Here is a 16,832-nt window from a genome sequence, read left to right on the forward strand (position 1 = left end):
GGCCTGGGCAGAGTCACGCAGCCCCAGCCAGGGAGCCCTAGCAGACATACTGTGCACACCGGTGGGGTGTTATTACAAACCCAGCCACCGTGGGAAATCAAACCCCTGCAGCAGAGCCTTTACTGGGGTCACTGCCTCCTCAAGCAGCGCCGGCCAGCGCAGCGCGGGGGCTCTGGGCCTGCGTGGGGAGCGGCTGCCGCGGCAGCGCCTGGGATCACACTGCTGCTGAGGGAGACGGAGGAACCCAGCCACAGCCTCTGCCCCCCGGCCTCCCGATGCAGCCCCCCGCCCCAGGTGGTGATGAGGGGCAGGCCCCAGCGCCCGCACTGGGGAGAAGGGCCCATGGTGCGGAGAGAGGGCATACAGCCCCCGAGATTCTCAGGTATCTCGCCGCGGGGCCCCGGCACAGGGGACGCGAGGGAGTACCCCAAGACATCCCCACAACCCTCCCAGAACCCCGGAGCATTCGGATGCCAGATCCCTCCCCTCGGATCCCCACGGGCCCCCCTCCCTCCCAGATTCGCTGATGACCCCCACCCCGGGAACCCTGCGGCCGCTCTGGACAAAGCCCAGGCCCGCTCGGCAGACAGCGCCCCCCAGCGGCGGGGGCAGAGCTTCCCCCCGCCGTGCCCGCTGATTAGCGCCTGCCAGGTTGCCTGGGCGGTTGCCCCTCCCTCGCGCTCCGCCATTGGCTGCTGCTAGAACCCCCTGCGCCGTGAAGCCTCCGATTTGGCTTTCTGGTTGGAGTGCGCAGCCGCCTGCGGGGTATGATTGGTGCACGGGATTCTGCCCATTGATTGGTTAGAGCGCCCGTCCCTTTCTTCCCTGGGGCCTGTTCCGTCTGACGTGGGGCCGCTTCCGGTACTCTACGCAGGTCACGCCTACGTGACCCGTGCGTATGCGGTGCGGAACGCCTGCACTTAGCCAATCCTGCAGCGCCTGTCTTCCTCCATTCAAAGTCGGCGGGTGCAGCGACCAATCGCAGGTCGCACCGCGCCTCGCGTGTATTGACAGGCGTGCGAACCGGCCAATGGGGTGCGGCGGGTTTGGGGCGGCAGCGGCAGCGGCGGGGCTCGGCGGCGCTGCGAGGCGGCGATGGCGGAGCGGGGCGGAGGCGGCGGCGCAGGGGCCGGTGGTGGCGAGGGGGAGGCGGCGGCAGAGCGGTACGGCAGCGAACTCAGGTACCACCGGCGGCCGGCTTTCGGGGACGGGCTCTCGGGGGCGGGGGCCGCGGCCTGGCCTGGCCTGCCCTGGCGTGGTCTGGTCTGTTCTGGCCTGGCCTGGCCTGGCTCGGCCCAGCTCGGCCTTCCCGTAGCTCGTTTGCGGACTCGGCTTGAGCCCGGCGGGGTTGCAGGCCCGGGGCTAGGCCGGGACCTGGGCGCGGCCATGAGGCGGGGCGGGGCCGGGGCGGGCGGGCCGGCGGGAGTTGCTCTCGCCGTCTCCATTTTCTCTTCCCGCGTGCGCCGGCGCCGGACGGGCCCCGCGGGGCAGTCGAGCCCTTGTCGCCGGGCCGGGGCTGCCCACCGGGGGAAGCTCCGCTCTCGGGCGTGGAGCTGGGCTGAGGGGTTGGTCGGGGCGCCCGGCGGTGTCCCCTGTGCCCGCTCTCGCCGAGCAGTGCTGCCCGCGCTGCTCGCAGTGCAGGTCAGCAGGAGCAGGGGCTGCCCAGCGGCCCAGCGCTGAGCTACGGGGCTGTCGCTGTTCACCTTCTCATAACCTTTGTTTTTTTCAATTTTGAGTCATCATGCCAACATTGGTATTGCACTGGCACTAAATGGTGGGCAATATTGTTTTCCTGAGAGCAGCAGAAGAGCGTTTGTTGGTTCCAAAGGTGAACGTTTTTTCTATATCTACACTTACAAGGCTCCCTGTGTGGAGGGTTGGGTGGCACAGAGGGTTCAGCGTGACGGTCAGGGCTCACATCCTGTCGGAAGTCACAGATGCAGAGGATGTAGGCAGCCCGTGCAGAAACCCGTGCTACAGAATAATTAAGCCCTTGGCACGACTGACAGCCGGGCCGTGGCTTGAGAGGTCCAGGACGTATATGCAGACAGGAGGCAGCTGCAGGTTGTGTTGAAGGAGCATTGGCAGATCTGGATAGGGCGCTGCAGTGCCTGCCAGCCCCGATCCTGTCTATAGGTTGTACATACCACGAGTGAAAATTAACAGTTGAGAACTAATAAACCTGAATTGTGAAGTGGAAGAAATTGCTGAAGTGGTTTCTTCACTAGCTAAGCACGCCTAACTTGGTTGAGTCAAGCCTGGCTTTTTTTTTCCCATGCCCTTTCCGTTTCTATTAGGGTTTTTCCATGTTTGCTGTAAGAACTGATTATCTTACTCCTCAGCAGCAAGCAGAAATAAACTGTTTCCCTTTGGGCTTCTCCGCAGGATGGCTCAGCAGCAAGCACTGAGGTTTCGTGGCCCAGCTCCCCCACCCAACGCGGTGATGCGGGGCCCCCCGCCGCTCATGCGGCCACCTCCACCCTTCGGCATGATGCGAGGGCCCCCTCCGCCGCCTCGCCCCCCGTTTGGACGGCCTCCCTTTGACCCCAACATGCCTCCCATGCCACCTCCAGGGGGCATTCCTCCCCCGATGGGACCTCCACATTTACAGGTAAAGAAGGGGGGAAATCGCTGGGTTTGTTGAGTTGGAGTTTTGGGCTTGCTTTATTTCCTCCCCTCCCCCCCCCCCCCCGTTTGTTTTCATGTGTGGAAATAATGAAAGGAGAGACATTAAAATGGATGAGGAAAATAGCAGGACATGATGAAAGCACAGGGCTGGTGCATGGTGTTGTAAAGCTAGCACATAGCTGTGGTATGTAAACACAGCTTGTTCAGCTGCTTGAGGCAGTTCTAAATGAACCAATTATGCAGCTGGTTTATGCTCACCAGCAGAGGCTCTGCTAGAACCTGACTTGGTGCTGGTGCCCTGTGGCCATACAGAACACGAGGTATGGCTTGTGTGCCCTCATAGCCAGCACCTGAAGTGCACACTGGCCTTCTGGGGCTACCCAAATTCTGCCTGTATCCCCTTGGTGATGCAAGGATGCAGGGAGGGAGGAGGTGCAGCTGAATCATGTGTGGGTGCCAGCAGAGCCACACCTGCCCTTGCTGCTATGTGGTGTTATTTATTGCTGCTCATTAAGGAGTGGATGAGGAGGGCAGGAGTTACTACAAGATGTAGGGATCTGATCAGTGGTGAGGTGTGTTTCACTGCAGTGCTGTGTTCAGGAGGGTGCATCAGAAATTGTCAAAACAGACAAAGGAAAATCTAGTATGTGGAGAAGAACCTTAGAGTAGGCTCCATGTTTGGCTGGAGCAGCTGAGGCGGCTCTTGTGCTGACATGAGATGACTCTTGGCAGAGGCAGAACGCTCTGCCTTGTGTTCATTGTTCTGCTGGCTGGGTTTTGGTTTAACCTGACAGCACTTCTAGCACCTGCAGGGGTTGGGTCAGCCTGCTGTGCTCAGACCAGGTAGATTTCTGTCTGTATTTCATGGAGATGAATATTTAAGTTCTTTTGCCTGCTTTTCAGAGACTCAAACAGTCTGACAGGCCCCACACACCTGTGAAGAGACCATAGCTTGTTTGTGGTTCAGACCCACCGTTTGTCCTAGAATAGTGACTTCAGTGCTGGGAAATTTACTTTGAAAAATGGGGATGTGGGCAAGATGAGAAGAGAACATACTGTCTTGGGGTATTCCATGACACTTTAGGCCCTGCTTTGCATGTGGTTTTTGGCAGCAAAGCTGTGGAAGCTTTTTCCCCCCACCCATTACTCTTAACACATATCAGTTCACCATGTAGCTCTGTTTGATTTGTGTTCTGAACATGGTGCAGCTTTCAGCTGTTCCATCAGAGCTGTTCTTGCTGTGCAGTCAGGGTGTCTTCTACAACTCATAGTCACATGTGGAGTCCACCCACCAAGTGTGTAAATGTTTCACACCACATCAGCCCTGTGCTCTGCTTTGCACCAAGTGTTTGGGCTTCAGCTCCTCACCCTGCTCCTGGTAAGGGAAGACAGGATGCTGAAAGGCCTTGTGCAAGGCAGCGAGGAGTAGGTGTGCTAGGAGCAGAGCTGGAAGGGTGTTCTGGGTGCCCTGGCTGGGTAGCCCTCACCCCCTCCTGGCTCTCAGGGCTGCCCTGTAAGGGACTAATCCCTTTCTGGGGGGAAAGCAGCAGCAGACAGAAATGAGCTCTGCTGGATTCTTCTCACAGACTGGAGAGCAGTGAAAAGACGATCTGGTGGCAGGTGGAGGAGCTGTGCAGAAGAAAGGAAGGAAAGAAAGGCTGTAGTTACCTTACTCTTGTGTGTGTGTTTTGAGTTCTGTCCATGTGCTCTGGGCTTCATTTGTAGCAGGGTTTAACAAAACCCAGGGATTTGAAGAGCAGTTTAAATTATCACTCTTACAGCAGAGATTTTGATCTCAGCTTCTAAAAGAAGCTGAATGCAGATAGGAGGCAAGGACATAGCACACGCTGATCACTGCCCTGAGGGCTGCACCCCAGCTCTTGGCACAGGGTAGAGCCTGGGGCTCATGTCACACAGAGCCACCAGCTCCTGTGGCACAGGGCTCCCTGCACACCTCCTGGGCTTGATTCCACTCCTGTTCTGTTAGCGAGCAGAGCAGCAGCTCAGACATCCCTGCCTGTGAGCTGTCTCGGAGTTGCCTTTGTGAAGAGGAACACTTCTGAATCAGGAGTTGCGTGAGGACTGAAGTGATGGAGGTAATGAGGGCAGCTGTAGGTGTGTGCAGAGCGAGTTCAGAGCTTGGTGGATTCTATTGACTGTCTTTTCATAAGGACGTTTGCTGTGCTGCTTGTTCCCAGGGCATTCCAGAGTACTCCAGATGAGCAGAACTTGCTGTCCTTCTCCTCAGAAAGCAGATGTTTAGGGAGCAGTGCTGTGCAGGGGCACTTCTGGCTTTCTTGGGATGAGGCAGAAATGAAAATGGAACTTGATAGGCTTGCTTTATTTTTTTTCCAGTTAACACCAGTTAGAGCTTTAGTTAGTGGGAAATGGAGGAGTGTAATGGATTGTAATGAAATCCACTGCTCTGCTGTGCTGATGAGTTGGGTGCTTGCTCATAAGTTAAATGTTTCCTCTGTTTCTTCACTGGGAGGGCTGTTGTGTGACTGCCCAGGGATGTTTGGTTCACAGCTGGGCATGGCTGAGTGCTGGTCGTTAAGAACAGTTCTTCCATTCATTTTCTTTCTTGCACTGGGGTATTTTTTCCATTTCAGGAGAGTTTTCTTGCACTCCACTTCTTCTCATGCCACTTTTTTTCTTATGCTTTGCATTTCTGTTAGCATCTCAGAAGTGAAGTGCTCACAGAAGCTGCTCTGCCACGGCTGGTGCCTCATCAGGAAGCATGTTCTTTGAGCTGGTAGCATTGCATCACTGGTTTGGGTTGGAGGGGGCCTTAAAGATCATCTATTTCCACCTCTCTCTGCCATGGGCAGAGACACCTTCCACTGGACCAGGTTAATCAACCTGGCTTTGAACACTTCTAAGCTTGGGACCTTCACGATCTATCCTGTCAACCTGTTCCAGTGCCTCACCACCCTCACAGGGAAGAATTTCTTCCTAATGTGTGATTTAAGTCCGTCTTCTTCCAGTTTGAACCCATCACCCCTCATCCTGTCACTAGAAGCCTTTGTACAAAGTCCCTCCCCAGGTCTTCTGTATCTCCCTCTGGATGCTGAAAGGCTGCTCTTAGGTCTCCCTGAAGCCTTCTCTTCTGTAGGCTGAACAACCCCAACTCTTTCGGCCTGACCCCATAGGGGAAGGTTTTCTAGCCTTCTAATCGTCTTTGTGCCTCCTGGACCCACTCCAGCAGTTCCATGTCACTCCTGTGTTGGGGGCTCCAGAGCTGGACACACAGCTCCAAGTTGGGGTCTCATGAGATGGCTAAAGCAGCTCTCAGGCCTGACAGAGTTAAGGTTGCTGTGGCTGTGCTTTGTTGGTGTGCTGATGAAGGAAGGCTCTGCTGGACAGCTCCATTATCCTCACTGTTGTTGTTATATGCCTTTAGAGACCACCATTTATGCCTCCTCCCATGGGTAGCATGCCACCACCTCCTGGTATGATGTTCCCTCCAGGAATGCCACCCGTCACTGCTCCTGGCACGCCAGCAATGCCTCCAGCTGAAGAGATCTGGGTAGAAAACAAGACCCCGGATGGCAAGGTAAGGAGGCAGCCGGGTGAGGGGCGTTTGCCGCCGGCACACGCAGCCTGGCGCCGCGGCACAGCCGGTGCTCCTGGTAGCCGTCGGTAGGGCAGGAGGCGCTGCCTGCTCCCGGAGCAGAGCCCTGGCGTGACGGTGAGCTCTTGGCCCGCAGGTGTACTTCTACAACGCGCGCACGCGCGAGTCGGCCTGGACGAAGCCAGATGGGGTCAAGGTGATCCAGCAGTCGGAGCTGACGCCCATGCTGGCGGCGCAGGCCCAGGCCCAGGCTGTGGGTGCCTCCACGCCGACCACCAGCAGCCCTGCTTCTGCAGCATCTCCATCCACCTCCTCCAGCACTCAGTCCTCCACAACCTCCACCACCACCACAGCCACTTCAGTGTCACAGACCATCTCCAGTGAGTAACCCAGGCCTTCTCCAGCTTCGCGGTGCGGGGGAGGAGGTGGTGGGGACGCTGCTGTGGGGAGTCGCTGCAGCAAAATCTTGGGATCCAGGAGGAATATGAGTTGCAAGTACACAATCCTGAAGAACTTTGCATGTGAACCTGTCTGGTTTATTTCCTCCCAAGTCTGAAAGTTACTCCAGGACAGTGATGCTAGATCAGCATGCAGCCCTTCTCTTTTAGGTCTTTGTGTATTTTCCCTCTGCTGTTACCACATCATCTCAAAGCTGTTATGCATCCATTTCCTTTTGACTGTAGATAAAGCTAATTTGTTTTTAAAAGCACTAGAAAAGTTCACCTGAGGTAGGAATTACAGCTGTAGCCATTGCCTCTTTGTTTTCAACATGGCCTCAGTGGCTTTAAGAGGCAAGATCTTTAGTGCTGCTCCTGGGCTGGCAAAGTTGGGTGGTTGCAGAGAAGAGCTGCTTCTGCTTTCACTGGTGGTGTTCTTCTGATTGAGCCTCTAAGTTCCCATTTGCTAGAGCTGCATGAATGAGGAAAAAAGGTCCCTAGAGCCCTTATTGTTCATTGTGACCTTTTAATAATAGTGTGAAGTTTGCTGCTGTTGACATAGGCTGAGCCTTTGCTTTTAAGGGCTTTGCAGCTGAGAGAATTAGAAGAGAAAAGGGACCTGAATTCCTGCAGCGTGCACATGGTGCATGTTTATTCACAATCTCTGCAGCTCATATCAACAGTGTGAGATTTGTCCTATACCGGGGCTTATGGGTGTCCTAGCAAGGTGCCTCTGGTGCAGAGAGATGCATGCTGTAAACACACTAGTGTGTCAGCAGCAGACAAGGAGTAAGATCAGGTGGTGTGCCACAAAGCAAGGTGAGCTGGTCATGGAGCAGCCTGGGCAATGTCCCTGAGTGCAGGGCTGGGTCAGCACAGCATCTGTGCTGATCAGGAGCCTGTTGTTGGACAGTCCTGGTCACTGGAGCTATGCTGGCAAGCATGTGAGCACTGAGTCAGGCCAAGGAGTGTGCAAAGGATGAGCAGCTGCTGAGCTGTTGTCACTCCAGCTGGAGGATATAGCTGCATCTTCTGGAACTCCTTCATCTTTTTCTTTCAACAGAGGAAACAAGTCAGGTTTCACTCAGCATCTGACCTTGACTTCAGAGATCTGTGTGTGAGAGAGTCAGGTTTTAGTAACTCTCAAATTATGCTTTCAGTTAACCCTGAAGGGAGGACAGATCATTAGAGCAGCAAATAATTTGTGTTGCTCAAAGCATTGTAGAGCTCCTCTTGAATTTGAAAGGTAGCTTAGTGCTGTGTTGTTGAAATCTGGTCTACTCTAACTGTTTTGCTGAGTGCAAAGATCCAGACAGGAGGTGAGTGTTAGCTTCTGGCCCAATGCTAGGCTTTTGAGAACTGGTCCTACTTTTGTAATGCTTTCTGCACCTTCTCCAAAGCACAATTTCCTAACAATGCTGAGAATCTGTCCTCCTTCTACCTGTTTTACCTGCTAAACTTTGCCTTTGCTTTCAAGAACTGCTACTGTTGGTGTCTGTGCCTAGCTGATAAAATTCTATGACTTAAAATAATTTAATGAGTCAGCCTTGGCCTGTAAAAAACAAAATGGGACTTGTGGCTGAGCTTCATTCTTGTCTGGTTCTGGTATGACTTAGGACTTAAATCACATACTGACTGTCTGCTCTGTTTCCCTCAATTTTAGGCAGTGCTAAGAACTTTCACTCTTTCTGAACCACTTAGCAACAGATCAAAAGTCTTTATTTAAATGTGCTAATAGTGATACAGTCTTGGGAATGCTGCTGGTAAACACTGAAGAAAATGCAGAGTGTGCCTGCATAGAGCACGGTCAGAAGTTGGTGTGCTTGCTTTGTTTTGATTAGCTCATTTTTTACAACAGCTCCTCATCCTAAATCTCCACCAAGTCTCAGTGTGTAAATTGGCAAGGCTGGTGGGTGAGTTGAACTGGTCCTGGCCCTGCTCCTGTTTGCCAGCGCTGTGATGCACAGGGCACGTTGTCCTCAGCCGAGGGCTGATTTCAGTCATGCTGCAAGGATGCTGGAATTGAATGCCAGCAGTGCATTTTCCCACTGGGAGGCACTGAAGACCAAGAAAGTTCCTGCAGCTTCTGAGCAAAAGTACTTCCCCTTCTTGCTTATTTACACTTGTTTTTAATTGGCATTTTTCCATTCTTGGATCACAGCTTGCTGAGCATAATTTTAGACAGACTGGTGTCACGCACACGCTGCTGCCATTGTTACCAAAAAACAGAGCCTGTGTTAATTTCACAGCCTTCTCCCAATTGAAACACTCTGCAGCCTTCCCTGTCAGTTTACCTGAGCAGGGATGCAGAGCACAGTTCCATTTCAGCTTGTGTTTTTCCTTTGACTACACCCTTGCTGCTGCTCCAGAGACTTGGTAGGCATAAAGAATGGGACAAAGCAAAACTTGAACTTGACTGTATGGGTATTTAATGTTACAGAGAAGGCAAAGGTGTGTTGTTTTTTTTCAGTCCAAGAGTGTCTTCCTGCTGATGATATCTGAGCATATCTGCTGCTGTAAGGTCTGTGGGAAACAGAGAGCCAGTATGTTTGCAGTGCCTCTTTTGCAGTGTCGAAGATACAAGGTGTTCTTTGTTTTTTTTTATCAGCACCTACCACACAAGACCAGACCCCGAGTTCGGGTGTTTCAGTTGCCACACCATCAGTCAGTGTTTCAACCTCTGCTCCTTCTGCTACACCTGTGCAGACTGTACCCCAGCCAGTCCCACAGACATTGCCTCCTGCAGTTCCTCATGCAGTGCCGCAGCCAACTGCAGCAATTCCTGCTTTTCCACCAGTAATGGTACCTCCATTTCGTGTCCCCCTTCCTGGCATGCCTATTCCACTTCCAGGTAAATTGGCAAACTGTAACTGTCTTGTCTGCTACATGTCCATGTTGTCAATTTGTTTGCACTCATGTGTCCACTGTGTACGGAACGTGCCTGAATCCTCTCCACTAGAGTAGCTCTGAAAGAATTCAGGGTTGGCAGACAGACTTTTGCATTAGAACATGGCATTTGGGGACTTCTGGTCCTCAGAAAACAGCTGCATTTAAACCTGTAAAAACCTCTTTCTGTTAGCTGATTGGAAAACACAAGAATTGCACCAAACACTGCTCAGACTCGTGACACATATCTACCTTGTCATCTTAGTTAATATTAAAGGAGAGCTGCTGGGCATGGCCCATCTGTGACTGGGAATACTGCAGCTCTGTATTTTACCACTTCTACCTGCTTGATTTTGACCTTAAGTGTTGTGCAGAAATATGTATGAAGGCATGGATTATAGCTGAAGGAAATGAAAACAATGTATTTATGAGCAGCCTTTCAGATACGCTGCCCCTGAGTGATGTGAGGTGTCTGCAGTTCCCTGGGCTTGCAGCTGTCAAGGGATGCTGAATGTGCCCACCAAGTGTTAAGTTTGAGCTGGGAACTGTGGTGGAGGTGTTCAGGGTGCCACAACGTTGCTCACAGGTTTTAGATGCAAAGACCATCAGGAAGAAATCTTGGGTGGCAGCCCACAGGTTCAAGAACAAATGCTGTGCTCTGAAGTCTTCATCAAACATTTAGATGCTTAAGTGATTTTTGGGCTGGCAAAATTTTGTGACTGCAGGAAAGCTCCTCCTGAGAGGTCACTAAAGCTGCTACTTGGTTAAATACCACATTCCAGTGTGCATGGATACAGCTGAGCTTCTGTTCCAGCACACAAGTAATTAACACTTTTTCCCTAAATAGCCACCAAGAGCTGGTGATTTTCAGTTGCAGAGGAAAGTTTGAAACTGCAGTTATGTTAGACATGAGTTAGTTTCTTGTTAAGAATCACAAAGGAGCAGCTCAGAGCAGCATTCTCCTGTTTTTGATTCTGTACAAGCTGAGTGAGATCCACCCCTATTCCTGCTGTCCTTTCAGTGTATCAATCAGGGGCGCAGGAAGGGAGGCCTTGACCTTCCATTGAATTGGCTGGATGAAAAGTGATCCTTCAGAACACTCCTGGTAAAGGCTACAAGCACCAAAGGAGTTAAAATGGATGCTAGTTCTGATAACTGGGAGAGAGGACCAGCTTGTAGCTGCCTCTCCTTTTAGAAAAGGCTTCTGAAATATCTGGGCAAAGCTCCTTCAGTCAGTAATTAGCTTGGAAAGGAAATCCCAGTGCAGTACACTTGTTTTCACAGTGTAGGGCTTGTTTTAAGACAGGCAAGAAAGTCCATTCTGAACTTGATGTTCAGGGCTGAGCAAAGATAAAGGACAGAGGGAGAATTCTGATGCCTGTGTATTTGTGAGCTTTGGAAGAACAGTAACAAGGGTTCAGCCTTAAAGGTGGGCAGCTGAACGTTCTGAGCTGCAGTTCCTATGCTGCCAGGAAGGAGAAACAGAGTGAGAGAGCCTTCTGTATCTGTGAGGGGTATCATCTGGTGCTGCCTGGGAGAAGTCAGGTGAAGTGGTCAGAGCAGGAGAGCCACACTGGGGGGTGTGCTTGGGTTGGGTTTTTTGGTAGGCTCTGTCAGTTTTGTGAGTAGTGCAGCAGAGTAGGAAAGATAGAGTAAAACCATCTTATTTTTAAACTTCTTCTTAAACTCATCCTTGAAAGTGGGTTTTTTTTCAGAAGGTCCCTGGTGGTCAGCCTTTGGCTTCACCTCACAGTGAGATGAGCCCATAAGACATGGGAAGGATACCCAGCAGTGCAGTGTGTGCTTCCACTAATGAGCCTAATTTGTCATTTTGCTTAACTACAGAATAAAATCAGTCTACTTCCTTCAGCTGATTCTGGCTTGACTTGGCTGTGGTGGTTTCTAAACACTGTGAAAGAAAAGGAAACTTTTAAAAATTTTTAACAAGAAACAACAGAGAAGTCAAAATTACTTAATGGCAGCATAAGGTGAGGTCAAAAAGGCTGATGGAGGTTAATGCATTTGGAGGTTTGGCACTGGGTACAGCATCAGCCAATTAGAGAGCCAGAGCTGCACAATGCTGCTGCCAACTGACTGCCAGATTAATCTCTGCATTGTACTTAGCAAGCCAGAGCAGTGGAGGGGTTGATTGGTGCTATCTGATAATCTCAGATCTAAAAAGTAAGGCTGCTCTCTCTCGATTCACATGTTGAAAGCTAGTTGTGTGGCTGGGAATGCACTTGGCAGAGGAAACAGCCTGGCTGTTTGCGAAGTGCTCTGTGCTGCAGTCTCTCTAATCTCAGGGAGCCCACAGATGGCATCATTTGCACTGACCCACTTTTAAGCCCTGCTGTAACTTCCTCAACAAAAGGAATGTTCAGATTCCTTTTCAAGTACATCACATGAAGGCTTCCCCCCCTTCCCCCTCCCCAAATTTAGACAAACTCTTCATTCAGTGATGTCTGAGTCAATGTTTTTTGTGTCTCAATTTGTACTTTTTTTAAGTCTAGTTTGGAATTCTTTCACTGGAATTCAATTAGAATGGAAGACCTGTATAATTCTGCCTTCTCAAAAGTATTTTCCCATCAGTTGGCAGGATTTTTGTGTGATTTCCACACCAGATCTCTAATGAAGAAAACCAGAAATTGCTTTGGTTCTAAACACAGGGGTTTAATTTCACTTTGTGCTGGAGGATTTCCAACCTCGGATGATGGAATTGAAACCCTTTAAGGGGAAGTTTCTGAAGCATTTCAGTTTCTGAGTGTCCAGACTGGAGGAACATAGAGAGAACTTCTACAGTTTTCTTTCCTTCCTTTTTCAAATGCATTTCCCTTCCCCCTGTCTGATTTCCCACTGAATTCTGTGTCTAATAGAGGCGGATGAGATGCTTTCCTCTTTGTGGCCTTTCTGTGTCATTTCTTAGTGAGCTGGAGAGCAGAGCAGTGCATGATGCTACCTTTTTGAGGGCTGGTTATGCTGCTTTTAGAGCACTTTTCATAAAAAAAGTAAAGAAAACAACAAAGTAAAGAAAATGTTTGCTGCCACTGACCCGGTGCAGCTGAGCGCCCCTCTCTGTGCAGCTTCATTGCTTCTGTTTCTCTTCCCCACCTTATTCCAACTCCAGCTGTCCCCTATGACCCTGTAACCTCAGCTTTCACTCCAAGTTGAGCTTGGCTTTTGCCCCTCCACACCTTGCTATAGTCTGAGTAATTCAGTCTGTCCTTCTGCTCTTGCCACTGCCTTTCACATGCAGCAGCAGCCTGCAAGCAGCAGAGACCTTTGGGTTTGCTGTGTGGCTGCTCTCCGATGGCTCTGTCCCAGCAGAGGCTGTCGGAGGAGAACCACAGCCCCAGTGGGGCATTTTCCCATGGCACTGCCCTGCAAGGAGATCTGAGCTCCCCCCTTGGCTGAACTTAAACCCCTGAGTCTTTAATGAAACACCTTTTTTTTTTTACTCAATGGCATCCTAACAAGGTGCTCAAGAGCTGGTTTAATGTAGGCAGAAATGGTTGCAGCAGCTTGCGATTAGTTTTGTTTGATCTGGCATAAAACATTGGAGCAAAACTGCTGGGCATTTCTGGCCGGGAGGCCAGCAGAAAGTGGCACCCCAAATGGTAGCAGGAAGCCTGTAGCAGCCAGCCCCCCCCCCCACCGTGGTAGCTGACCTCTGCTGGCAGCTTTCCAACATGCTTGCTTGTCCCTTTTGCAGGTGTAGCAATGATGCAAATAGTCAGCTGCCCGTATGTAAAGACAGTCGCTACCACCAAGACCGGTAATTTTCCAACCCATCTTAGTTCGTTTTGTCTGTAAGTTGGCATGGTAGTGAATGTTGTTGTTTATCTTTTCTTCATTTATTTGCTTCCCCAACTGAATGAATATTTATATACTTTTCTTTTTCAAACCAGTATAAATGCAAATATCCCATTTGGCCAGGAAATCACTTGCCCACATAACTGGTAGTGTTAGCTTCTTTCATCCCCAAACTCCAGAACACTTTTAATCACTCAGTTCTGTAACAAGTGTGAAACTCCTCATGCCCATTCTCCTGAGTTCTGAGTTCCTTGTGTGTGGGTTTTTGTTTTCCTACCTCCACATGTGCAGTGACATGACTGTGCTCGCATGTTGGTGTGCGTGTTTGTGCGTCTCAGTATGAGTTTCATTCTTCAAACTGGGGGTTTAAGCCAAGTCACTTGCTGAGAGCACTTGCTGGCAATGTGTGCTTTTCTGGGATTTCCAAGGACAGACCTTTTCGGAGGCCTCAAAATTACAATCTTGTAGTTCTAGTCCTATCCAGTTTGGGTTTCTAGAGCTTGACATCCAGCTCAGCTCAGTATATCCATTTGGTGGGGATGAGCAGAGAAATAACAGGGTAGTGTGGTATTCCTTTGGATATCTACTTGCCATTTTGCTTAAGGGTGTGAATAAAACTTGCTTAGCCTTCCCCCCCACCCCCCCAGTCAGTCTGTGGCACTGAACAAAACCACCAGACAATTGGAAATAATTTCCTTCTCATCAGTTTTTATCCAAGGCCCTGAATTCATTTTTCCAAGTCAGGATTTGAGATTTCTCAGAGTTCTGCTCCATATTACAATGGCTCAAATTCAAGCCACTGCTGTATGTTTTTCAAGAGCAGTAGGAATCTCTCCTGCATGACAAGCAGAGGAGTAGATAATTTTAAAATCACTTTCTATAAAGACCTAATAAAGACTTTTTCAGTAAACAGAACACTCAATTTTGAAGTCTTAAAGCAAACACCTAAAACCTCACAAGCATGGTGCAGACTTGCACCTTTATGTGAAAGTAAAAAGCTGCCTGAGTGGGGCATTGCTGGTTGTACAGGAGAGGAAGCTGAGGAGGGATGCAATTGGATCTGCACACGATCTTCATAGGCTGATCATTTGTAAATGAAGTCAGTGAAGTGCTAGGGTTTTGCTCTTAGGTACTTCCTTGTCACTTACTGGTTTCTTTCCCTTTTCCTTTTTTGTTTTTCTTTTCCCCTTTCCCCCCCCTTCTCCCCACAGGTGTCCTGCCAGGCATGGCTCCTCCCATCGTGCCCATGATCCACCCCCAGGTTGCCATTGCTGCCTCACCTGCTACGCTGGCTGGAGCCAGTGCAGTCTCTGAGTGGACAGAGTACAAGACAGCAGATGGGAAGACTTACTATTATAACAACAGGACTTTGGAGTCAACGTGGGAGAAACCTCAAGAGCTGAAAGAGAAAGGTGCTCTTTGTTCTTACTTTGACTGCTTGGAGCATCAGTGGTTGTGACTGAAAAAGTGGCAGCAGAGTATATCAAGTCCCTTTCCTCCCATAGGAATGCTTTGAAATCCTGATCATAAGTGTCCATTTGAGTTGGTTTGCAGTCTAAACATTCCAGCTGCTTTGTTTCCCAATGTGTTCTAAGAGTGCTGGGTTCTAGAGGTGCCCCCAAATCCCCTGGCACTTGGGTAAATGCCAGTTCCTACTCCAGCAGGCAGTAAGTGCTTTATGTACTCACTGTGTGAGGGGATTCCAGTTGCAGAAAGATAGAAAGTGAGGGGCAAATGCAGATACTCTAAAGGCTGTAAACCAGGAGAGAATGAAGATGGTTGGAATGCTGAACTTGAGAAGCTAAACATTTAAACACATTTGGAATATGAGGGGAAAATGAATCCTCTCCCTCTGTGTGCATCCCAAAGTCCAATTCTGGTTGTGTTCTCTGAGCTGTGTTTCTCTGAATCTATATCATGTCCATGAGTGGTGTCATCCTGGAGGGAAACTGTGCTTGTGTCATAAACAAGGAAGAAGGGGCAAAAATCCTGTGGGTTTTTGGTCATTTTGCAGCCTTATAGGAACACAAATCCAGCTGAACTCAACTAGGTCTTTTATTGCCTGTTGAATCTTTGTTTAGAGAAATTCAGAGCACTCACACAGCTAGCTTAGTTCATACTCTTCTTTCTAAGCAGCATTAAGTAACAGATCTTTTGACTGAGGTAAAAACATCTCTGACAGCAAACAGCAGTTTTGCTGAGTGAGGAGTATACATTTAATAGTTTTTAAATGGGGGCAGAGCAATCCTCAGGTGATTCTCCCTCAATTTTCTCTGCTTTTTCTGGAGTTTTGTCATCAGCATTTCCCATCTGAAAATGGCCCTCAGCGTAGCAATGTGGGCTGATACTTTGATTGTAGCCAGGAAGGGGTTGGTCTCTTCTCCCAGGCAACCAGCACCAGAACAAGAGGACACAGTGTCAAGCTGTGCCAGGGGAAGTTTAGGCTTGAGGTGAGGAGAAAGTTCTTCACAGAGAGAGTTGTTAGCTGTTGGAGTGTGCTGCCCAGGGAGGTGGTGGAGTCACCATCCCTGGAGGTGTTCAAGAGGGGATTGGATGTGGCACTTGGTGCCGTGGTCTAGTAGTCATGAGGTGTTGGGTGACAGGTTGGACTTGATGATCTTTGAGGTTTTTTCCAACCTTGTTGATTCTATGATGGTCCAGCTCTTTCTGTTGGCACATTTCACTTAGCTTTTTGGTATTAAAGGGCTGCCTTACAGCATTTCAGTTTCCAGTCCCAAGCAGATCTTGGTGCAGGAAATAATTACGTCTTTATAAGTGGACACTGCAAAACCCAAGAAGGACAGAAAGTGAAAACACATTAAAATTAAGTTTTGTTTTGCTGTTTTGCTTGCAAAATCATTCTGAGGAAAATACATTTTGTTGTGGTTCTGGAATGGTTTTGGAAAGGGAAAAAAATTGTGTCTTTATGTAGAAAAAATGGAAGAGAAGATCAAAGAGCCAATTAAAGAGCCCACAGAGGAGCCATTACCCATGGAGACAGAAGAAGAAGAGCCAAAAGAAGAACCTATAAAAGAACTTATAAAGGAGGTAAAAGACCTTGCAACCAAATAGTGTCAGCATTTTGAACCCTACAGCCTACAGGTGAGGCTGCGTTTGTAGACCAGGGGTATTGACAACAGGCACGGTTTGAGTTCTTCAGTTCCTGGGGTGATTTTGGACTCATAGCTGCTTTGCTGCCTTTTTTGTTGTGGTTGTTAATTGGGTTTTGGTTTTTTTTACATAAGGAAAAAGGACATTTAAAGCAAAAATCCAGAGTATGTGAGCTAAGAAATTTAGTAAGAGCATGGAAGTCAAGTTAGCTCATCTCATAGATGTGATCTTGTCTTGCTGATTTTTAAGGTGTGGGGGAAAGTGAAATGTGTCCTGAATGTTTGACATCTCTCCTAGGTTTTTCTCTGGTTCTTTAATACTTCATTATGAAAAGCTTTAAAACAATCCTCACGTGTTCTCCATGTGCTCTAACTGATAAGTTGAAT

The 16,832-nt window shown here is 49.5% G+C and overlaps 1 protein-coding gene across 6 annotated transcripts in view; it reads left to right on the top strand.

The window, feature by feature from the left end:
• The first annotated feature begins 1,087 nt into the window (after positions 1–1,087).
• The window catches only part of TCERG1 (transcription elongation regulator 1), a 34,843-nt gene continuing 19,098 nt past the window's right edge, over positions 1,088–16,832 (top strand). For 3 of the 6 annotated variants that reach the window (XM_068159148.1, XM_068159156.1, XM_068159164.1), the window contains exons 1-8: positions 1,088–1,181; positions 2,386–2,611; positions 6,032–6,184; positions 6,339–6,582; positions 9,248–9,490; positions 13,235–13,297; positions 14,547–14,747; positions 16,268–16,383. In XM_068159148.1, the coding sequence (XP_068015249.1) occupies positions 1,096–1,181; positions 2,386–2,611; positions 6,032–6,184; positions 6,339–6,582; positions 9,248–9,490; positions 13,235–13,297; positions 14,547–14,747; positions 16,268–16,383 (1,332 nt within the window). In that variant the 5' untranslated portion in view covers positions 1,088–1,095. Of the gene's footprint in view, positions 1,182–1,736; positions 1,829–2,385; positions 2,612–6,031; positions 6,185–6,338; positions 6,583–9,247; positions 9,491–13,234; positions 13,298–14,546; positions 14,748–16,267; positions 16,384–16,832 lie in introns of all 6 variants that reach the window. The other 3 variants (XM_068159181.1, XM_068159173.1, XM_068159189.1) reach the window with 3 other exon arrangements.

The sequence above is a fragment of the Melanerpes formicivorus genome, unplaced genomic scaffold, assembly GCF_026170545.1.
Source record: "Melanerpes formicivorus ecotype bairdi unplaced genomic scaffold, bMelFor1.0.p_v2 SCAF_2, whole genome shotgun sequence".
NCBI classification, from domain to species: domain Eukaryota; kingdom Metazoa; phylum Chordata; class Aves; order Piciformes; family Picidae; genus Melanerpes; species Melanerpes formicivorus.